General features: G+C 44.8%; 2 protein-coding genes across 2 annotated transcripts in view; both read left to right on the top strand.

The window, feature by feature from the left end:
- LOC114588968 (E3 ubiquitin-protein ligase RNF213-like) overlaps positions 1–9,496 on the top strand; it is a 57,887-nt gene extending 48,391 nt beyond the window's left edge. Inside the window, exons 39-46 of the mRNA XM_077920131.1 lie at positions 100–180; positions 5,030–5,210; positions 5,340–5,541; positions 5,670–5,747; positions 6,017–6,214; positions 6,979–7,068; positions 7,184–7,362; positions 7,507–9,496. Coding sequence (XP_077776257.1) covers positions 100–180; positions 5,030–5,210; positions 5,340–5,541; positions 5,670–5,747; positions 6,017–6,214; positions 6,979–7,068; positions 7,184–7,362; positions 7,507–7,660 — 1,163 coding nt within the window. The 3' untranslated portion in view covers positions 7,661–9,496. The remainder of the gene's footprint in view (positions 1–99; positions 181–5,029; positions 5,211–5,339; positions 5,542–5,669; positions 5,748–6,016; positions 6,215–6,978; positions 7,069–7,183; positions 7,363–7,506) is intronic.
- Positions 9,497–11,061: 1,565 nt separating this feature from the next.
- The window catches only part of LOC114588958 (E3 ubiquitin-protein ligase RNF213-like), a 93,729-nt gene continuing 81,003 nt past the window's right edge, over positions 11,062–23,787 (top strand). Inside the window, exons 1-5 of the mRNA XM_077924089.1 lie at positions 11,062–11,210; positions 15,389–15,535; positions 18,614–18,804; positions 19,019–19,147; positions 20,309–21,010. Coding sequence (XP_077780215.1) covers positions 18,655–18,804; positions 19,019–19,147; positions 20,309–21,010 — 981 coding nt within the window. The 5' untranslated portion in view covers positions 11,062–11,210; positions 15,389–15,535; positions 18,614–18,654. The remainder of the gene's footprint in view (positions 11,211–15,388; positions 15,536–18,613; positions 18,805–19,018; positions 19,148–20,308; positions 21,011–23,787) is intronic.

Genomic DNA, 23,787 nt, shown 5'->3' with positions numbered 1-23,787 from the left:
TTCTTTGTAACAGATCTTGCTGCGCTTGAGGCACTCTTAGAAAGAGCTACAGAACTTCACAATCTTGACTTGCAGTTTGTTTCCTTATGCTTTCTGCAGAATTCAAGAATCTTATGAAAAACAGAGTGAATACATTTCTGGATGTATGGAACAAGCTGAGATTATCCTTGGAAACCCATGGTAAATTGCCAGTTTACATTGTTAAATTTAATGTACTAAATGCATTCTGTAGACTGGGAAATATGTTAGGAAAATGTGCATAATTTTTATACAGACTTTTGCTTATAAAACTTCAAAAATGTAAATAGAAACAGGGCACACTGAACTTTTATCCTCCCCTATCACCCAAATGAAGAGCTGGTCTTATTTATTCATGGCAGGCCAAACTTTCCCTTTTATTTTTTAACTTTGAAAGAAACTCTCTAGCCTTATCTGTTGAGGTCTAAATAAGCTATTCCTTCTAGTATTCTCTCCCTTTGCAATACTCGTTTCCCTTTAACATAGAGAGATTAATTGGTAGGATGTAACACAATCCATTTGTTCATCCAGAATGCCCAAGACTTGCTTCTGGCTTTCAGAAAGTATTGGAGTCAACAAATGATGATGATTTTTTAAAAAGCCAGAAATGATCAAAAAGAAAAGGGGAGCTGTTAAGTTGTGGGCGAACATATCAGACGACACAGCGATTCTTCAACAGCTCTTGTTTATTCAGAGGCCAGAATAGAACTGAACTGAAGAGCTCAGTCAGCCTGCTTATATAGAGCTCCAGAACAACGTAACTGTTGCAACTTTCTAAAGCTATCCAATCACTGAACGTCACTTTCGATCCTTCATTTGCATAACTATCTACAGTATCCCCTTGCTGGCCCAGGGTGAGAACTTCAGTACATAACACCCCTCCCCACCGAGATAAGGTGTTAGTTACAATCGTAATGGTTTCCTTATATACAGCACTACACGTAATGGTTCAATCAGGCAAAAAAGCATATCGGTTACATTTCACATACTTAGACCAACAGTGATACATGTCCAACAACATAGTCCTTTAAATAAGTTGGGTGCTTGGAAACTCTGCCAGACCACCGGGGACTGGTAGCCAAGTCCGGGGGGCCACCCAATTCTTGCTGAGGCTGTGGTGCGACCCTAGGTGGCGTTGAAACCAAGTCCCCCGGATCCGCTGCTGTGGGTGGAACCTCCGCAAGTGGAGTTGGCGGAATGTTAGGCACGGCAGTGGTCTGAGTCTGTGGTAAGTCTGGCAGACCCTCTGAAGTGTCTTGGTTCGGCTCCACGCCGACAGTTTGTGAGAGAGGTGTAGGTGGAGCCTCACCATCTGTAAGTGTCTCTTCCGGAGCCACGAGTGCAGTTGGGGGCACTACGGTAGTGTCCAAGTCCCCAACCCTGCGCCTAAGCTGGTCTATGTGCCAGCGCCACAAGCGTCCGTCTTCGAGTGCCACCTGGTACGAGTGAGGTCTAGTGACTCCCACTACTGTGGCTGGCACCCAAGGAATGTCCCCCACAAAGTTCCGGGCAAAGACCTGGTTTCCTGGAACAAATGACCATGGCGTGTTGGCACAGCCTGGGGGTTCGGCCACGGCAAAGTCTGGGTGTGGCCGGTCGAGCGGGGACCTGAGGCGGCGGCCCATAAGCAGTTTGGCAGGACTCCGCCCTGTGGCCGCATGAGGGGTGATGTGTTGTACGAACAAGTATTCAGTGACCCGCTCGTGCCAATCTCCCCAGTCCAGGCGCACCAGTGCCTCTTTTGCTGAGCGCACCATTCTCTCTGCTTGCCCGTTGCTGGATGGATGAAATGGTGCTATTAGGGCATGGCGGATGCCCAGTCCCAAAAGATACCGCTCAAAATTGCCTGACGTGAACTGTGGTCCGTTGTCGGAGACAAGGACATCAGGACACCCATGCGTCACAAAGAGGCCTTGCAGCACCCAGATGATGGCCTCAGCAGTGGTGGAGGGCATCAGGGCCACCTCCAGCCATTTGGAATAGGCGTCCACCACTACCATAAAGGTCCAGCTGTGAAAGGGGCTGGCCAGATCGATGTGCACCAGGGTGTCTTGGGCGTCTCCCAGGTGTGTTCCTTAGCTGCCGGTGGCGCAGGCCTCGATTCTTGGCACGCTTGACAGGCGGAAACCCAGGCAGTGATGGCATCGTCCATGTTAGGCCACCAAACGTAACACCGAGCCAACGCCTTCATTTTGACGATTCCCAGGTGGCCAACATGCAGAGCCTCTACGACACGTTGACGGAGTCTTTGGGGAATCACGATGCGGTCTCCCCACAGGAGCCACACTCACCCCGAACTGCAACTGGCGGCAACGGAATGCCCCTCGGTGGGTGACGATCGTCTGGGCTTCAGCAGTGGCATCATAGACGGGCAGTTGTTGATAGGCTTGGGCAAGGTCCGGCTTAGCGAAGACCTTACCCTCACCCAGGGAATGCAGCAGGTGTTGGACAACAGGAACCGGATAAGCGTGCTGCTGAAGTGCCTTGTTGATCGTGCACTTGTAGTCAGCGCAGATTCTCACCGACCCGTCTGGCTTGACAGACGTGATGATGGGGGTTTCCCACTTGGCATGGTCAACCGGCTCCAAAACTCCTTGGGCTTGTCCAGTTTTTCGTCCACCTTCGCCTTGAGAGCAAAGGGAACCCGGCGTGGCTTTAGCTTGATGGGGGCAACTTGTGGATCAAGGCTAAAGGAGATGGGCGTACCTGTATATTGCCCCAAAGTGCCGTCAAAAACCTCAGCAAAGTCTTTGACCAGACCCTCAGTCTCTGCGTTAGAGATGCAGTTGATGCCGGTGATTTCCAGGCCGAGGGCATCAAACCAGTCTAGCCCTAGGAGGCTTGGCCGCTGACCTTCGACCACCACCAGTTGGAGCAGGCCCGAAAAATCCTTGAAGGCTTTTGATGGTGCTGTCCAAGACACGATGGACAAGGCAGACCCGGTGTCGATCTCAATGTCACATGGAGCTCCTTCAATGAGCACCGTGACGTTCAGCTTGCGTCGCGTAGGCAAGTCGGTTTGGCCAATCGTGGTTCCAGATGGGCAGCGGCAGTTGGTGAGAGCGAAACAGCTTTCGTTGGTGGACTGGAGTGAAGACTTGGACTTGCGAGTCAGTGAAGGAAGGGTGTCAGATGGAGCCGATTGGCAGACCTTAGCGATGTGGCCCCTTCTGGAACACTTCCGACAGATGGCATCTCTGAATCGACACTTGGCACAGGAATGGTTGCCTCCGCAGCCGGCACATTCCGGTTGGCCCTTGGACTTCTTTTGGAACTTCCTGCGCTCCCGCTTTGTCTGGTGCATGTCATCGTCTTCACTGGAGGATGCCTCATCACTGCTGGCCTCTTCGTGATGCACTGGAACTAGCTTCCTAGCAAAAGGCGGGCTGCTGGCCTTGCGGATCTCCTGGGCTTCTGAGGCCACAGCCTCCTCAGTGGCTTTCTGCAGCATGAGGTCTGGCTTGGCGAGGAGATGCCGTCGCAGATGAATGTCCCGGACCCCACAGACTATTAGATCCATCAGGGCATCGTCTAAGTCTCAGAACTCGCAGTGCATTGCAGCCTGTCAGAGGGCGGTGGTGTAGTTGTTGATTGACTCCCCCTCTGCCTGGTTCTGGTGGTAGAACACATGGCAGGCAGCAATCTTGGACAGCTTTGGTGCGTAGTGGTTGCGGAGCTTCTCTTGGATTGTGTCCCACAGTGTTGCCTGGTGTGCTGGTCCAGGGGGGAGGTTACCGTGGGGCGAGGTCCAGGACCTGAGTCTAGGGTCAGCAGACAGTCCTCCACGGGCGAAGCGGGGTCCACAGCGAGGAGCTGGGCAAGGACAGGAACTCTGGGGGAACTGGACTGGGTGCTGGCCGAAACAGCTCTTCAACGATGTTGCTCCCGCAACCTGGGACCGGGCTGACTGGCCTTTATCTTCTCTGAGGCCAGGGGCGGTCCCAGCCCCCAGGAGACCCGCCTCTCCTGGCCTTAAGGCAAGCACTCCTCCTGGGAGAAACCAGTTCCCTCTGCCTCTCTGCCCTGAGCCTCTGCAGTTCAGGAGAGGCTGAAGGGTTACTGGACCCAGGGGGAGACTCACCTGTAGGCACTGAGTCCTCAACCACCTCCAGAGCCAGAGTGGATTCACCTGGTGCCTGCTCCTGAGGATCCGGCACAGGTGCAGGCGCTTCAGAATCAAGGCCCTGGCCCAGTTCAGCCGGCCCTGGAGGCGGGGACTCCTGTGCAGGCTGGGATTCCTCCGGTTCAGCCTCTGAATCGGATTCCCAGGCCATCACACCTGGACTGCTACAGGCACAACCAATGCTCGGGCTGTCTCGAACACCTCAGGCCCACAGAGGCTGAGGAATAGGCCCCGCTTATGCTCCTGTGATACTTTCGTCAGCTCGTTGGCTTGGAGGTAGCAGTCAAACCAAGCGAGGAGGTAGGAGTCCCATGATTCAGAGGCTGGCGCAAATGGCGGTAGAGGCACAAGCGAAGCCATGATTCCCATGCCGGTGTAGAGGGCGATGGATGGAACACTGTGCTCTAGTCAGAACAGTCAGCTCTGAATTGGTTCTGTGATTTCGCTCAGTGATTCAGCTCAGTGATTCAGCTCAGTTCAGAGGGTGGCTGCATCTAGCTGTGCTCTGATGTCCATCGATCCCATCTTTGTCGCCAGTGTTAAGTTGTGGGCGAACATATCAGACGACACAGCGATTCTTCAACAACTCTTGTTTATTCAGAGGCCAGAATAGAACTGAACTGAAGAGCTCAGTCTGCCTGCTTATATAGAGCTCCAGAACAATGTAACTGTTGCAACTTTCTAAAACTATCAATCACTGAACGTCACTTTTGATCCTTCATTTGCATACAAACTATCCAATCACTGAACGTCACTTTCGATCCTTCATTTGCATAACTATCTACAGTATCCCCCTGCTGGCCCAGGTTGAGAACTTCAGTACATAACAGGAGCACCCACCAGTGGTCTGGGCCTGTTGCTCACTGATGTTTCCTTCCTCCATTGCAGGTGAAATTATACTTCCCAAAGGTTATTGTGATACTGACTTAACCCTGGAGAGTGAGTTTGAGATCCTTTTGCCTCGCCGACGTGGCCTAGGCCTTTGTTCCACTGCCTTGGCTAGTTATCTCATTGGCCTACACAATGACTTTGTGTATGCCGTAGAAGGAGATACAACAGATGCCGTAAGGTATGCCTGTGTATGCATCTGCTAGAATCCATACTACTTCTTGCAATGTGACAGATAGCCTTATCTGTTGCTAAATCAGCAGCAGAGCAAGATTTCTCATTCTTGTGCTCTCCCTCCCCTTCTAAACAGATACTCTGTCAGCCCTGCTGAAGTGACAGATCTACATGTGATCGCTTACAATGTGGAGAGGGACTTGATCCCATTGATCCTGTCCAACTGCCAATATAGCATGAAGAAAGGAGGGGAGGCCCTCCAGGAATTCGATCTGGAAAAAATTGAGCAGCAACTTGCTAGTAGATTCCTTCAGGGGAAGCCCTTAATCACATTGAAAGTATGTATAAAAGGATCGTGATGCTGCCACATAGCTTTATTGGTGCCTGTAAGATCCATCTCTCATCCCAGAGAAAGTTATTGCAAAGCTTTGCTCACTGGCATATTTTCTGCTTTCTTCCCTAACAGGGCATACCAACCCTGGTGTACAGACATGAGCAAAATTATGAGCATCTCTTCAATGATATCAACAGTAAGCTGAGCCAGGTAGGCTTCTGAGATGAGCTTCATGGTAAAGAGATAAGGGAGACGCTGGATTTGAACCTGTTTCTTCCTGATCCTAGTCCAACACTATACTATATTTGCTCTCTGGAGACTGAACGTGAAGTTATGACAGCCTATGCTGCATTTGGCTATATTTTATAATTGTTTTATATCCTGTAGGATTGCCTGCATTGCATGCTCATCTTTTCTTTAAAGCAAAAGGAAGCAGTGATGAATATATTCTGGTGGATTTTTGTTCCCTTGAATTACAGATTTCTCTTCCAAATTCCACAACTGGCATGATCAGTGGGAAGTTGCTATCCTACAGTGACATCTGTGAAGCGCTGTCTGTCACCGAAATAACCTTAGGATTCCTGGCTAAGGCTGGAGGAGACTCAAAGATGACTTTGACTGAATATGTTGAAGATATCCTGCAAATGGGCAGTCAGACAAATGACCACGTGCTGAAGGTGAGTGCAGGGGATCAGGGCCTTAACCTGTCTCTATGGGGTGAGGGTAAACCAGGCTAGAGTAAAATAATAAATATATCACTTGCCCCCAGTCCAAGGAAGGCAGCTACCTTTCTCCCTGACCCATATTCTTCATAATTTATCTTTGCTCCTCAGGTAGGAGTGACTGCAGGCACATGTTCTCAGGTAGCCCTTTGCAGTCCCCTAGAACAGCTTAGTGCAGCCAGTGTTGAGACACATTTAATTAAAAGAGGCTAACAGTATGGCAAGAGTTGGGAATATGCCCTTCTTGACATTCTTAGAAGGATGCGTGCTGGGGATGGTAATGAGCAATGGTAAACTTTCAGTGCGAGTTCTGCATTCAGTCCCTACTCTTGCACAAGTGATGCAGGAGAGTGCACGGCAAGTGATGAGATTTATTTTTTTGAATTGTTCTTGTTAATTAGTTGATTTTTTTGCTCATCAAGATTGCTTCAGTTACCTGATTCTTGCCAGTCTCCCTGCTTATAGTTACGGCGGGTTAGTTGTATTAGTCTGCTACAGTGGAAAAATGCATAAAATCAAGTGCCCTATGACAGCCTAAAGACTAATGTACTGAATTTGTAAATCAGGTGCCACATAACTTGTTTTTGCTCAAGTTCTTATATATGGGTTCTTTTAAGCTTCCCCACCCCAGTTCTAAATTTGTCTTTCATAGCTTTTATAAAACTAGTTCTGACTTGTAACTCTCTTTCAAAAAACAGATGTTTGTGTGTTTCTTTCAGGCACTGAGCCAGTGTCACCTCGAGCACACCATTGCACTGTGGCAGCTCCTTTCGTGCTATAAATCTGAACAGCTGCTGCATCTGAAAAGGGTAGGAAGGACAAAGTGGGGTAAAGTGTGTGATAACTTGATGATTCATTTCTCTGTTTCCCCCTCTGCTCCTAACAGTGCTGTTGTGTCTCTCTTCCTTACCATCTACCTTTCAGGATCCCTTCGCAGAGGTTGGTGCAGCTTATAAAGATGAGCTTACTGCAGAGAACACAGAACTCTTCAATGCCTTCCTTATACAGGCTGGGCTCGGGTCCTTCCTCCAAGAGTTGCACGAAATGATCATCCTGAAGCTCAAACATCCCAAAGCTCAGGAGGTGTTCGATCCCAAGTGGAGGTAAGAGCCTGTCAAGTCCAATCTTTGCATATTTTCTTCATTACCTGAATGTAGCTCTTTTTGTGCTCTTGAACAGTGTGATGTACTGCAGAATAGCTGATTATACTTGTGCTCACTCCCTCTTTTTCACTCTCTATTTCCCAGCCTTAAGGAAACACTTACTTCATACCTTGAAACGAAAGGGAGCAACATATTAGAAGAACTACAGGCTACATTCCCAGAAGAGATCCTGCTCTCCCAGTGTATCGCTGCCTGGAAAGTGGCTGCCGCTCTGAAACAAGAACGAAGACTTTGTTAATGCAGCAGCATCAACGGCAGACAGTGCATCCTATCTTCTTGCCAAACCATTTTTTTTAAAAAAAATTACTGAAGAACAAAGTACTGGATTTTTAGGTCTTGCTTTCCTTGCACTGAGCAAAAAAAACAAACACAAAAAAAAACCTAAAGGAGATCATAACTGAAAGTGTAATTGCATAATATTAGGAATAATTACTGCTTCAGAAGCTGAAGGAAACACCCACCCTCCCTACAACTAACTATACATTTTCCCCATATAAAATGCAAGTTAGTGATTCAATTGCATTCAAAGAAAGGGATAGAAAAAGCAATTGGATTCAATAGCCAGAACTAGATGTGTAGTGTCACAGGCCGCTGGATCAGAGGCAATGAACTAATCCTCCTCCTCTCAGGTATTTTACTCTGTGCAATGATGTTCACACTTTGGCAAGAAATGAATTAGCAACAGCTGAAGTACACTGATGGGTGTGAAGCTGATTTCAGAGACGGTGCATCAAACAGTAGTTTTTTATAAGCATTTTATAAAGAAGTACAGGATACATATTTTGGGTAACATGTGAACACATTAGAAACCCAGCACTGGAAACTATAAGTACACAGTTAAATGAGTGTGAACATGGCCCTAAGTTATGTCAGTGCTTAGTGAAGGAAATAGTTTCAGGTAGCTGCCTTAAAAGCAATTCAGTTAAAAAGCACACACTTAGGTGTGACCTAAGTTGCCTTTAGCCTATCCCCCCTCTTTTGCCCTTATGAAAGAACTTTTACTTCTGTTGGATAAAAACATAGATATTAATTGGTATTTTTGAACATGCATGCAAAAAAAATGTGTACCTGATTTTCATTGCACTAAATTATGATTGTGTTTAATATGACATTTGAACTGAGTGATTGAGCTGTGAATCTGATGTGAAGACAACAAACCTCACACTTCTTCTACACATTGTTAATGAGTAAGCAATACTCATGGTCTGCTTCAGAGTTGTGCTTACACAATGCATTGGCTAAAGTGATGTCATTAGCAGTGGTGTTCCAATTCATTGTGCTAACAGAGCAGTAGACTTGGAATCCTACTATGGATGAGCCCATGGTCAGTTTTCACCAATGTCTAAGAGCTCTTTTGCTGCTCACTCCATTTAATAAACCAAATGTTTGCTACAAAAAGACGTCCATTTAATAAACCAAATGTTTGCTACAAAAAGACGTCCATTGCATTAACAATGACTTGTAGTTATGTGCTATACTAGGGAAATGCTGGATTATTTAAATTCTGGTTGATAAAATAATCTTTAAACCAAACTATTTGGGGATGGGGGTTGAATTGTTTCAACCATAAATGAGCTCAATTCAATAGGTGCAGGCACCCTTACCCAATCCTGCAGGAAATTGTTTCTTGATACAAAAGTATGTACACCAGGGGTCAGCAAACTTTTTCAGCAGGGGGGCGGTCCACTGTCCCTTAGACCTTGTGCAGAGCCGACTATATTTTGAAAGAAAGAAAAATGAACGAATTCCTGTGCCCCACAAATAACCCAGAGATGCATTTTAAATAAAAGGAGACATTCTACTCATGTAAAAACACGCTGATTCCTGGACCGTCCACGGGCCAGATTTAGAAGGTGATTGGGCGGGATCCGGCCCCCCAGGCCTTAGTTTGCTTACCCATGATGTACACGCATCATTCTTCCTGGAACTGACAGAACCATTCAGCAGACTTCTCTTTTTAAATGATCGCAAGCAAAGGTTTACTGCAAGGCATTCAACAAAGGGGTAGGTATACAATGTCCCACATTAAGTGACTGCTTGTTCTCTGTTCAACATTAAAAGGCTAACACATGGACTGTGGTTCCATGAACATGTTTTTTCTTTTTTGGAGGGGGTTATACATAATGCTTATTGCCATTATGTGGATGGCCTGTGAATTTTTGCACCTTTCTCTATAAACATCCTTCCCCTATGCATGGTCAGGAACACAGATTTTCTTGTCTGGTTCATTTGGTTATCATTCTAGAACAGGCTCCTAGAGCTCTTTAGAAAGTTTAATTGCTCCAGAGAAGACTGTGTGAGGGCAGATGATCTACAACCTGCCATTTCACAACAGCAGTTTATTAAGACAACTTGAGTGTTACATAAATCCATAGGAGACATAAGCTCCATTCTTCTTAAAATGTCCTCAAGCACAATAATGCACTAGAAGACGAAAAGAAACCAGACCTCCAGCCACCCTGTGTGTGTGCATAAATGTGCATTTAAAGAGTACTCATTTTAAGTATAACTCTAGAAGTGTAAACATTTCCAAGAAGACTCAACCCACACCCCTAATGTACTTGAACACTTGCAGAACAAAACATTAATTTTGCTTTCTATTCTGGTAGGCCTGTCTTTGAAAATCATGCCTCCCAGACACAGACAGCTCTAGATTTTTCCTAAAACCACAATTTCCCCAGACAATTTGTACTTCTTTTTAAATCAGATTTATTATTCATTCTTGATCACAAGAGTTGTAATTTAAACCTGGCAGCTCTTGTCTTTTGCCTGTTATTAACAGCAGCACAGTAAAAAAAAAATAATGCTCATGCCATCTCTTGCATACAATAAATAAATTAGGGTAGCCAGGTTGCAACCTGAAGATTCCCGGTTGCAAACAGATCAAAAGCACTTACAGATGCACCTTAAAAAACATGACTGCCCAGCTTATGCCGAATAACGATTTTCCTCAACAGGTTCACAGGGTGGTTATGGGTTCGAACCCCACATTGGGTGAAAGATTCCTGCATTGCTGGGGGGTTGGACTAGATGAGGCTCGTGGTCCCTTTCCATTCTGGTGGCTGGTGGTGCAACTCAGGTCTGACATCTAGCCTGAACCCTCCTAAGGAAGTCAAAGGTTCCGGTTGCATAACTAGTTACTCTCCTAATTAAGAACCAAAGGCCTGACCATATTTTTGTCCGGCACCAAGAAACAGGTTAAGGATGGCTGCAGAAAAAAAAAAAGATAACGATGTTTTGACTCGAAGCACTATATTATGATGCCTCTGCATACAGGATCTTGGGAATCGTGTTGCGAGAGGAGGCTTCCCACGGGCAGCTGTGAAAACAAGGTGCTGGACCACACGGGCCTTCGGCCTGAATCCGGCAGACCCCTTCCTTACGTTCTTCCGTAGCTCTGGGCTGCGTCAAAAGGTGTTTGCCGATGGATGGGGATATTCGGTGGTGACCCGTTGTCCCTTCCCCCGTTCTGCCGGTTTGGAACGAAGCCAAGCCCTGCCCTTGGATGTCTCGCGGCCATCGGGAATTCCCCGTTTCCGGCTACAGCCGGGAGGGAGGGACGGACGGAGCGGCGAGGCTGAGCGGTGGTGGGTGGGGTGGCGCTCGGAAACGAAACTATGCGCATCCTCCAATAAGAAGAAGCCGAGCGGCGAGGGGGAAAGCGAAACTTTGCCGGCTTGCCTTGCCTTGCTCAGCTGCTGGTGCGTCAGAGAGGAGCGGGCTTCGCAGAAGTGGGGAAGCCTCCTTTCTGCTGAGCTGCGGGGTAGCCATTGCGGAGTTAAGCCGAGGTGAGTAACACGAAGGTGGCAGGTGTCGCCTAGGGAAGCAACCTGGCCGGCTTCGCGGCGTGACCCGTTAAAACCTTTTGCAGGCACCTAGGATAGAAACCTCTGCTCGCTTCCAAGCGGGGATGGCTTTTGCTGTCGCTTCTGCTAAACTTCTTGCAAGCTCGGGGTGGGGGGAGGGCTGGGACACGTTTTTGTGTTCTTTTGCCCGTTTGCTTTTTTCTCCGGCCGTGGGTGGCGGCGGCACCTGCGTGGATATTAAACGGAGTGGAACTGCAAAGGGGAGTGGGGCACGGTTTGTTACATCTCTTACACAGTGGTACCTCGGGTTACATACGCTTCAGGTTACAGACGCTTCCGCTAACCCAGAAATAGTACCTCGGGTTAAGAACTTTGCTTCAGGATGAGAACAGAAATCGTGCAGCGGCAGCAGGAGGCCCCATTAGCTAAAGTGGTGCTTCAGGTTAAGAACAGTTTCAGGTTAAGAACAGACCTCCAGAACGAATTAAGTACTTAACCCGAGGTACCACTGTATATAGGACAGTTTGCAAAGTTGGGCGAGGAGGGGCGGGTAGCTTTCCTGGGTCTCCGCTATTGCCCTCGCTATTGAGGTGTGCTGTTGGTTTTACTGCGGTGGGAAGACGAAGAGGTCCCCACCTTTGCCCTGATGATATTGCGAATTTAAGCAAAGCGGCAGACCCTCCAAAGTCCGCTTCGTTGCTTTTGGGCTGCGGGGTCATGCGCCCCTCGTCGACTTTCTGTTTCACTTCCGTGAGCAGACGCTGGCCCTTTTGAACTTTCCTTTTTTTATTTTTAATCTCCTGGATCTGGCAAGGATTCAATGGCTGGAATGGTCAACTTCTTGATAATGGCCTAAGTATGGGCCGTAAAGGTAAGAAAGGAAGTGGCTGTGTACCAGGGGGCAAATAGGTGGGGCCCCTCCCTCAGCTGGCTGTGATAGCTAAGCGAAAGCCCTAGGTTGTTTTTTGTTTTTGTTTTTTGAAAGAGTGAAATTTGTTCCATTTTGTGTGGTAAAAATAGTAATTTGCTGGAAACCAGTGAATGATGCGTTGCAAACATATAAAGAAGGTAATCTCAATGAATTCTGGGGTTTGTAGTGCAGCACTAGCTGCATCTACCAGTTGTAGGTGAGGTGGAGAGACAGAGACTGATCACCCGTTATATTTGCATAGTGGCTGCTGATTGGGCCATTGCACTATCTGGCCCCGGGCCTGGAGTCCAGGGGTTGTGTGTGCTGAAGTGAAAGCTTTTGTATCTCTCACTCACTCACTCACTCACTACAGTATTAGATATGGGGAAGAGCTGAGGCAAAATTTACAGACCTTCTGCACTCTTCTCTTTCTTATTTCAGTTAGTAGTGTCCAAGCTATTTCAACATGTATGTTCCCAAGATGCTATTTTGACACCAATATTCTAGTTTTAAAATGGCAGCCGTCTCCAAGTGCCCAGTGTGGGGATGGGCCTTGGGCCTTGCCACCCTTCAGTGGGTTTTCCTGACACGTTTCCCAATCCTTTAACAGTTGCATATCATAGGCAGAAGTTAAGTGGGTGTAAGTTCCGCTTTGTCTCTTTGCTGCGGAAGGACGGCTTCTGCCAGGAGATTTTGAGGTGTGATCCTTTTGGGAAGCCGTATAAATAAATAAATAAACACCACAGGTGTTGTGAGGTGACAAGATCTTCCTGTCCTCAGCACCTTGTCTCAAGTGGAGGAGTCTGAGGAATGGAGCCAACTTTGTCTTTTCCCATCGCCAGTGTAGGTGGAATCGTGAGGCAGCAATTTGTGTTTGGCCCCCTGAGAATAAATACACACATATGTTCCTTTGCTGTTAAGGACTTGTAAGCCAAACTGCTATAACCTTAAAGCACATAAGTAGCTGTGCAAATAAGTTGCATTGTATTTAGCAAAATATCAGGCAGTGAAAGAGAAAACCGATGGGAGATTACACTTGAATTGGGCCTTGCTGATTCAATGAGACCATTGTGGGTTGGTAGTTCAATACAAAAGCACTCTCCTGGTCAGTGATAAATTGTGGATAATGGAGTACAGTACCGACATAAAGTTTAGCAGTAATTCAGTATAAGCTTTGAAATCTTCATAACTGCATTGTGTTATCTCACAATGTTTATGAGGTGGACAGGAGAAATGGTTCTTAGTCTTTAAAGGGTGAATGGCATTTCTTGTGTGATTTAAGACAGGCTGCAGTTTCTCTTTGGTTAGTTACTTACAGGTGAAGGGGAAAGTGTCTTTGTATATATTCAAAGAAACCTTTTTCTTACCCAGTTTCTAAATGTAAATACTGTAATCATGACCAGAGATAGGTTGGGGGTGATACTAAATGGGCACACTAAAAAGAACAGGGATGGGCCTACAAGAAGAATAGTACCTGCAAGAGAGACTTTAAATCACTGCTCCTGCTAACCGGTTTTGAGGAAGAGACAGCATGGGTGAGAAGACCACTTACTACTAGCTTTGATTAGTTGCACACTTTGTAGTATTAAAGTGTAGGTAAACTGAAGGCAGAAACTGAGCAAGAGATGTGGTAAATGCCCATCACCACTATGCTCACACTTAAAGCAATATACATATACCATACTGCACGGCCACTGCCAAAATAAATGTTTAACTCAAAATACTGACATGCTTAGACACCAGACTACCTGAAGGAGCATCTCCACCCCATCATTCAGCCCAGACACCAGGGTGAATTTGATTTAAATCAAATCAATTTATATCACTAGTCAGTAAGACTTGATTTATTTATTTATTTTACTGAAAGACTCATTCTTGCTGGTATAATCTTAATATTTACAAACAAAGGAAGGTTTTATTTTTGGAATAATAAATTTTCAGAGTAGTTTCTACAGTTATATAAAAATTACTGATTTGGTTATACTATTAGAAATACACAGACAGATACTTATGAAATTATTGTGAGGTTTAATAAGTTAACTGTTTATATTTCGACAAGTTTTCTTCTGTACTTTATTGGAAAGAGAAAAGTAATCATTTTCTTAACAACAATTTAAACAATTTATTTAACTAAATCAATAACATTATAGCATATGTATCCATGTTTGTTAACTGTTGTGGTTAAACGTTGTTTTTTTCCAAAAAACGTAGATTGAGCTTTAGCACACATGAAAAACTTAAAACAAATCCTTATTTCCCGATGAATAGCCTTTGGACTATAATGTAACTTAAATAGAAAACTATCTTTAGAAAGATTTTTCCTCCAAAAGCATTTTATTTTAAAAATCCGATTCAAATTTTTAAAAAATCAGATTTTTTAAAATAAAAAAAATCTTTCATTTTATCCATCCTGCCGGACACTGAGATCCAGCTTCGAGGGCCTTCTGGCAGTTCCCTCACTGCAAGAAGTGAAGTTACAGGGAACCAGGCAGAGGGCCTTCTCGGTAGTGGCACCCGCCCTATGGAACACCCTCCTATCAGGTGCCAAGGAAATAAACAACTATCTGACTTTTAGAAGACATCTGAAGGCAGCCCTGTTTAGGGAAGTTTTTTATGTTTTAAGGTTTATTTATTTTTTAATATTCTGTTGGGAACCGCCCAGAGTGGCTAAGGAGGTCCGGCCAGATGAGCGGGGTATAAGTAATAAATAATTTTTATTATTACTTATTAGAACATCTTGCGACAGGTTTGACGCATCATGACTTAACTTTATGTCTGTTCTTGGTTAGTTTTATAAGAATTCATTAGGGTTCATGAGGCAAAATACTTTGTATTAAAAGTAGTATTGTTAATATTATATTTACAATGAACTTTTCAGTCAAATTCATTTAAGCCAAAGCAGTTTAAAACTATTAAAATTCACTACAAAGATACAAGTTATAACTTTGATTATGTTTTGATGTCTGATGTTAATTTTAGAATTATTGTAATTGAAACCTATCTGTATGCATTTTTGTGTGTGTGTTTGAGGTGGGTTCCTGTGTTTATAACATACTGTTAAAATACAGAACTAGTGAACTTATTCGGATCTGATGAATCATTAAGCAGAACTACATTTATTAATTCTCTATGAATATATGAAATGTTACTCCAGTTAGTTTCATTTCACTGAGTGAAACAATATGCAAGCAAATTGTATGACTAATGTCGCCTCACCCCATTTCTCTTTCGTTTTCTTGCTTTCCAATAGGCTGGGGGAAAAACTTCACCCTGGATCAGCAATTGCATGAAAAGGGCTTTAAATGCCCTGAATGTGGCAGTGCTCAGCCTGCATCTCACAAATTCTGCAGTGAATGTGGGAAGAAGTTAGCTGAGGCTTCTTCTACCAGCACACAAAGTAAGTGATTTACAGCCTTAACCAAGAATCACAAAATGGTGTACAACTACTTTCCAAGATGAATTAGGGACACAATGAAAATACGTAAAGGACAGGGAAAGTTCTAGAATCATTGGTGTCTGTCTGGTTTATTGCCCCCCTTGCCTATGAATGTTCCGGACATTGCAGAGTTGTTGCTGGCTAGTCACTGTCCTTACCTCTCCTTGCCTTTTTGTGTTCCTGACGCGGGTGGCGCTGTGGGTTAAATCACAGAGCCTAGGGCTTGCCGATCAGAAGGTTGGTGGTTCGAATCCCCGCAACGGGGTGAGCTCCCGTTGTTTGGTCCCTGTTCCTGCCAACCTAGCAGTTTGAAAGCATGCCAAAGGGCAAGTAGATAAATAGGTACCGCTCCGGTGGGAAGGTAAACAGCGTTTCCATGCGCTGCTCTGGTTCGCCAGAAGCGGCTTAGTCATGCTGGCCACATGACCCTGAAGCTGTACGCCGGCTCCCTCGGCCAATAAAGCGAGATGAGTGCCGCAACCCCAGAGTCGGCCACGACTGGACCTATTGGTCAGGGGTCCCTTTACCTTTACCTTTAACTCTGTATTGGAGAGTAGGTGTAAAATTCAACTGGTAGTACAGTGGTACCTCAGTTTAAGAACAGTCCTGTTTAATAATGATTCAGTTTATGAACTCTGCAAAACTGGAAATAGTGTCCCAGTTTGCGAACTTTACCTCAGTCTAAGAACGGAATCCAAACGATGGAAGGGCACCGGCGGCGGGAGGCCTCATTAGGGAAAGCGTGCCTCGGTTTAAGAATGGACTTCCGGAACAGATTAAGTTCGTAAACCGAGGTACCACTGTAATTTAATCGATAATAGCATGAGATGTATAAAGTGGTGCCTCGCAAGAGGAAATTAATTCGTTCCGCAAGTCTTTTCGTCTTGCGAGTTTTTCGTCTTGCGAAGCACGGTTTCCCATAGGAATGCATTAAAAATCAATTAATGCGTTCCTATGGAAACCGCCTTCAGACCAGGTCTGGGGACAGTCTGTCCCCCGACCTCTTCCGAAGGCGGGCGGGGGGGCAAAAGTCTTTGTCCCCCCTGCCTGCTTTCCCGGGGGCTTTTAAATCGCCCCGGGACTGTCCCGGGGCGATTTAAAAGCCTCCGGGCGGCTTTTGAAGGCAGGCGGGGGGGAGCAAAGACTTTTGCCCAGGACCAGGACCTCTTCTGAAGGCGGACGGGGGGCAAAAGTCTTTGCTCCCCCCCCCCCCCGCCTGCCTTCAAAAGCCATCCGGGATAGCGGGAAGCGCTTCCCTGCTATCCCGGACTGCTTTTAAAATGCTGGCGGTGGGGAGCAAAGCCTTTCGGCCCCCGCCGGCCTTCCTGGACCTCTTCTGAAGGCCGGAGGGGGGGGGAAGGCTTTGCTCCCCACCGCTAGCATTTAAAAGAGGTCCCCGGAGATTTCCCTATGGGCTTTCTTCTTGCGAAGCAAGCCCATAGGGAAATTCGTTTTGCGAAGCGCCTCCAAAACGGAAAACCCTTTCGTCTAGCGGGTTTTTCGTCTTGCGGGGCACCACTGTATAAGTTCCAGTTTGTGCATATGTTATTTCTGCCTCTCTCTCCACTCTTTTCTCCCATACCATGTTTTCATTCTCTTTTGGAGTGTTAGTTGTAGAGCTAAATGCACTGTTTTAAAAACCACTAAACTCATGCCCCCAAACCTTAACTGGGTAAATGTGTTGGGGTATGTGTGCGTGGAAGTCCAAAGAAGTGATTAAATTTCTCCAACAGCAAGACACAGGCTTAGAAGTATTTTACAGATTATATTGCCTCCATTCATAGTTCAAGACATTATACATTTCACACATATGACAAGACATGTTCTCCAAGCTTCTAAACACTAGCAGCTCCAACTTACTCAAATTTTACAGAAAGCGATTGTCCAAACGCCTGACTCTTGCAACTTCCCACAGTTCTCTGTTCTCCGAACTGCCCTCTTCTCTTCCTCAGGAATGTGGATGTGGGAGAATATTTAATATGCAACATTACGTGATAAGTCACCCAGCAACTAGATAAGAAAACCACAAGCCCCTTGCAGCTGCACTTTGGAAAAAATAAATGAATGTCCAGCTTTCCCCCCTCCAGCTTTTTGTCCTTCACTTGCCCATTTTCTGCACACTCCTAACACTTCCCTTACCTCATGATTTTTATTACACATCTACTTTCCCTTATGCTATAAAGTGAGGAACGCTACAGCACTCTGCGATCTATGCAAACATAGATCCAAAAACGCCTCTCTGTCCCTTACCTGAGAGATACTATCTTAAGAATATAATGGTGGTAATAAGAGGCTGCTCTTCCTTCTCACCATGCCATCTGCAGTGGGGGGGAAAGTTTGGCAAGCATGATTATGGCCCAAACATGCTAGAATAACACCACTGGGGGAAAAGAGCTGTTAGAAGGCTTGTTATGTGACCCATTTATTTATTTATTTATTTATTTATATTAATTAATTAAAACATTCTGTCTGTCTTAGACAAAATGCCAAACGCGGCTTACATAAAAAAATCAAATAGGCACAGCCAAATGGGTTGGTGGACATTAGTCAAACAGCTTGCATATGTGTTGTTAACACTCTGTGTGAAAAGAAACTGAAACATTAAGATATATACAGCAACAGATTTAAAAAAACACTGCAGACCAAAATGGCAATGGTGCAATTTTTCTCTTTCCACAGAGAAAGTGTAACTTACTTTGTTGTTGTACATTAATTAAAAGAATTACTTTCTGCAGTATGATGAATGGTATGCGCTAATAAAATGAAATGTGAATTATAGAGACAGTATCTGAGATGTGTTGTTGCATCAGAAAGGCAAGCATATGCTCTTCAATTTTTTCATTGAAAGAGAGGTGTAACCTGGGGTTCACGGCTGGGGATTTAATAATTAAATAATGCTCTTTGTGGGCCTGACAGAAAATTTACTGACTTCTGTGTCTAAAAATGTTGGTTCCTGTTCACCACTGAGACCCCCAGCCCTGCCTCTGAACTAATGTCAGACTTCTCCATAGATAACTTTCTGCAATTCTTCTGTTTCAGTTGCAGAAAACAGAGATGCAAAACTGACTTCAGTGCTGGAGATGGAGCCCGGGGGCGAACTGAGAGTGGAAAGCTCCCCTTCCTTGGGATCTTCCGTTGATAAGCAGCCACTAACTGGGGAAGCACAAGGGGAGCCAGAAAAATCTTTATCTGAGAGCCCTGGGAGTCAAGCCTCTCTCACACAGAAAAAAGTGAGTACATTTGAGAACAGGTTGGGCATAGTGCAGAGATTTCAGAAATACAAACTTTCGCTTCCTGCTGTCTGCTATGGTGGAGCTGTTAAGTGTGCTTTGCTGATGCTTCTTGAAATGGCCACTTGGTTTAAAGTTGCTGCATTGATAGGCAAGCAGTTAAATTTTGCTTACAAATGCTAAGCTCTCTGAAAGCAAGGCTATTTTTCAACAGGCAGTAAAAGTTGAGAGCGATGTTGACTGGAATGAGTTGAATGAGGATGATAACCCTCCTTCCAGAAAAAGGAAAAAGGAGAAACCAGACCTATATGAGGGCAGCAGCCCATGCTCAAGCCTGCAGCAGGTAGTTTTTCCTATGTGTAGTGAGTAATTAAGTAAGTGAGTTGGTCTGAAGTATCAGTTGCCAGTCAGGTGTCTGCTGTGAATTGCTGATTGGAAAAATGCATTTTTGTCAGAATCCTTGACTAGTTCTTGCAAATAGAAAACCCTGCCCAAAATCCTGGAGAGCTGCTGCCACTGCACTGAGCTGGATGGACCAATGGCCTGATTCAGTTTAAGGCAGCTTCCTATGAAAGCTAGGTTTTCTCACCCATGGAAAATGGCAGCCATGGGTGCATTATGTTCCATCTTCAGATTCAGGTCCAGTTTCAAGGGACGCTCCACAAAGAGCATATTACAGTAATCCAGTCTTGAGTTCACCAATGCATGAGTCATAGCAGAAAGTTATTCCTGTCCAGGAAAGTGCATAATTGCATACCAACCAGTTGATAGGAGGTGCTCCTTGCCATGGATTGGAGGACAAGTAATTAGTAGTACAGTGGTACCTTGGGTTACATACGCTTTGGGTTACATATGCTTCAGGTTACATACGCTTCAGGTTACAGACTCCGCTAACCCAGAAATAGTGCTTCAGGATGAGACCAGAAACTGTGCTCCAGCGGCACAGCGGCAGCAGGAGGCCCCATTAGCTAAAGTGGTGCTTCAGATTAAGAACAGTTTCAGGTTAAGTACTGACCTCTGGAACGAATTAAGTACTTAACCTGAGGTACCACTGTACAGTCGTACCTCCGCTCCTGAATGCCTTGGAAGTTGAACGTTCCGGCTCCCGAATGATCGAAAACCAGAAGTGAGTGTTCTGGTTTTTGAACGCTTTTTTGGAAGCCCAAACGTCCGACACAGCTTCCGCTATTGTTTCTGTCGTGCCTCTGCATTCGGAAACCAATCAGAAACTGCGCCTTGGTTTCTGAACATTTCAGAAGTTGAATGGACTTCCAGAACGGATTATGTTTGACTTCCAAAGTACCACTGTAATAATAACGGATGTGCCTAGGTCTTTTCCAGTTCTGATTTTGATAGCTAAGAGTGGAAGCATATGCTGGGAAGGTTAATATTGAGGATGTAGGGTGAATGATCTATTCTTGCTTTACCTCTGAACCTTTAAAAGCAGGGTTTCTCCATTTTAAGAGGTGGATGTTATTGTTGTTTTTTGTTCTCCAACATGCAGAAGAAGAAAAAGAAGAAGAAAAAGAAAAGGCGTCCCTCAGATGCTGAAGTTCAGGACTCCTCAATGACATCCTTGACAAGCTGTTTTAGTTCAGCACCACCAAGTCTTGATCCCTTTAGCCCTGAAGTGAAAGATGCAAAAAACCAACCAAAGGAAAGTCAAGGCCCAGAAGATGAATTGACCAAATCAGACAAGGAGTCAGCTGGTGACAGTGGAGGTCAGATTAAAAGTAGCCCCTTAGACATAGATCAGAGTCTAGCAGTTGTTGCTGAAAAATATGTTGGTGATATTGATACCAAGAGTCAGGATAGTAAAAATGTTGCAGCAGACCAGCATGTTGGTGCTGCAGTTGCAGAAGAGAAGATGGAGGAGGAAAGCTCTGAAAAGAATGATGTAATTGGTGAACAGACAGGTTCTAGTAAAGAAAGTAAGACAAGTTCTACTGCAACTGATCTGTCTCAAGGAAATATATCAGATACTCAGACTTTGGTTGCCACACAACCTAATTCTGATGGAGATGCAGAGAACGTATCTTTGGACCCTCGCTGTACTGGTGAATCTTCCGAAAATAAAGTTGCAAAATCAAGTACAGAAGATCAAAATCAGGAAATTAAGACAGCTTCGTCTGAATCGGAAGTGAGCCCGGGTCGTAAGAAAAAAGTTGAAGAGACCAAGCAACAGACATGGGCTTCGGTTTCAAAGGTATGTTGCCTGATTCCTATTGGCTGTCTTGTTGTGTGGGCATATGTCTGCTTCCATTGCCTTCTTGGGTGTTGTCCTGAATAGGAGAGTTCAAGTTGCATGTCATCCATCTGCTTATTAATGAAAGTAGACATTGCATCTCTAGACGGCCTCCCATAGTGGTTTCATGCACTTGTTGAACAGAGTAGAAGGCAATATCGAGTCCTGCAGGCAGTAATGGACTTTGTGGTGGGCTGACACCACTTACCTGTTCTCCTGGCAGCTGTGCCACTGCTGCTTACTGGGGGGGGGGGGAGGGTGAGGCAGCATGGAGGTTGGCATGGAGCAAATCCACCAACACAGCCAGTCCTAGCACCATCTTCTGGAATCTACAATCCAGGATGGACTAGAACCACTGCAGAACTGTTATCTGTTAATTTCATCCTAGAATGGTACTCTCAAAAGGTGCTGTGCTTGGTATCAAAAGCTGCCGAGAAATTCAAATAGTACTAACAGACTGAATCAGCTCCAGGTTTCAGGGGGCCCCAGGCAAAATAATCCTGCCCCTGTTGAATTTATCAGGCATGGGGCAAGAATCAGCAGTGAGAGGAGTATAGTGAACAAATCATCCTTGTAATCCTTTCCCAGTGTCCCTGGTGTTAAAAGATGGGTCAGTCCCTTGTTTGCTAAAGCTTCTTCAGGTGCCAGGATTGAGCTTTTGTTTTTAAAAGGGGTTCATTTATCCTAATGGAGACAAGCTCCCTGCTCTGGACTGGATGGTTCCCTTTCAGAATCTTTCCTTTGTTGCCCAGGGCTGTAAGATTCACTGAGGGATTGAAAAGGAAGCTGTCCTTTTCTGTCCTCCCAATTCCCCTGATTTTATGTTGCATAAGTGCATTGGGGAGGGGCTTAAGGGATCACTTGCTAGCTTGTCTGATCTAGTTGCATAGCGCACAGGGCCACAGTGGAGGAAAATACTTAAAGGGAGCCCATTCAACCTGACCCAGTGGAGCGCCAGGTGTTACCACCAGGATTCACCAGAGGCTGTTGAAAGAAGAGATTCATTTGCGTGAAAACAAAATATTGTGGGGGAGATACCCCTACCCACCTAGTCCATGGCTTCTAAAATAACCCCTTCTGGTAACCTGTCTCAAACATAATTTTCTCATTGGGAGCTGGACACAAGATTAAGCTCCCCCCCCCCCCAAATATATGTATGTGTGTGTGTGTGTGTGTGTGTGTGTATGCACACAATTTATGAATTTTATATTAACAAAAACAAACACCACAATCAAAATCATACATCTTAATTGACTTCCCTCCACTCCCCCTCCTGGTTCCATTATTTTATACATCTTCATACACGTCCACAAAATCTTATATTCTTAACTATCCAGTTTTAACACCTTATTCATGTTGTTACAAGTGACCTTTAAAAGTTCAACTAATGTAAAAGCCTCTACATAAAGCTTGCTAAATATGCCTTGAACATCCCCCCCTTTTTTAAAAAAAGAAAGAAAACAATGTCCTTTTTCTTTCTAGCATTTCAAAATGTCTAGTATGTCCTGCATAGTTCATTAGTTTGCTTTGCCAGTCTCCATCTTCTTTGGTGGTGGCTTCTTCCTTCTATAGGGATGGGCTGGTCTTGGCCTGGCGTCCATTCTCAGATGCAGGAGCAAAGTCTTTTGCATGGTAAATCCGTTAGGTCCTGTATCTTTCAGAATCATAGCTTCTGGTTTTTTTTAAACAGAAGTCATTTTCAACATTCTCTTCAAATCTTTATATATCACTTCCCAAGCCTTCTTAATAATTCTGCATTGCCACCACATATGGTAGCCTCTATACCATTTACCTGTCCTTCCTGCTTCATTTCCATCACCGCCAAAGCTTCCCAAATCAATTCACACAAGGTGTCATTTTTGTCATAGACCACCCTCACTTTCCCTTCATTTTCCTCAAACCTCGTACCTCAGCCTTTCCCATGTTAGTGGTGTGTGCATCCACTTCTTTAAATTGTCCCACAGCCTCTGAAAGTAAATTAGTATTTTTCCGAACTAGAGAGGCTGCCTTATCAGCATTTTGCTTTATTTCTTTTGTCTGACCAAACAATTCTCTTTTAAATTCTAACAGTTAGTCAAATAATTCATATTTCTCTTGTCTTACGGCTTTGCTGGTTTGTTTCAGCATTAAGATTTTTTTCTGCCAATTCTAATTTGAGATGGGGCTGCAGTTCTCTTGCTGTTTCCCAGCTTCCTTTCTAAGATTAAATTTCAAAACAAAAAGTCCTTTCCCACCAGGGAAAGTGTTATTTTGGCTTTATCAGTACTTTGTCAAGGCCGTTTCACTAGACTCAATAAAAAAAACCCCGTACTTCCAGCCTCCTCCCTCCCTCCCTTCTACTTTGCTCACAAAAACAAATTTTAGCAGATTTAACAATTGTATATCCCCTTATTTACATCCGTTAACATCAGAGTAATTTTTAATTGCCAATACTGTATAAATAAAACTGAATTATTTGAAAATCTGATTTAGGCCAATATTAGCAATGAATATTATAGTCCTTTTTTCATAATCTTGATTTTTAACCAGCTGTTACCTTTTAATAAAATAAGTCCACAATTATAATTCTGTTAGGTTAGATGTCTTCAGCACTCTGAAAGCTCAAAAACTTATTTCCTACAAGTAGCATAAATTCAGAGGGTCAGTCCAATCTTTCTTCCTGTGAGGAAATTTGTGATATTCTTCCATACAATAACAGTGCAGTCCTTCTCCGGTTTAGCCTCCATTTAAAGTCAAGT

The sequence above is a fragment of the Podarcis muralis genome, chromosome 2 (genome assembly GCF_964188315.1).
Source record: "Podarcis muralis chromosome 2, rPodMur119.hap1.1, whole genome shotgun sequence".
NCBI lineage: Eukaryota > Metazoa > Chordata > Lepidosauria > Squamata > Lacertidae > Podarcis > Podarcis muralis.
The sequence above is the reverse complement of the archived record's forward strand: the minus strand, read 5'-3'. Positions and strand labels throughout refer to the sequence as shown.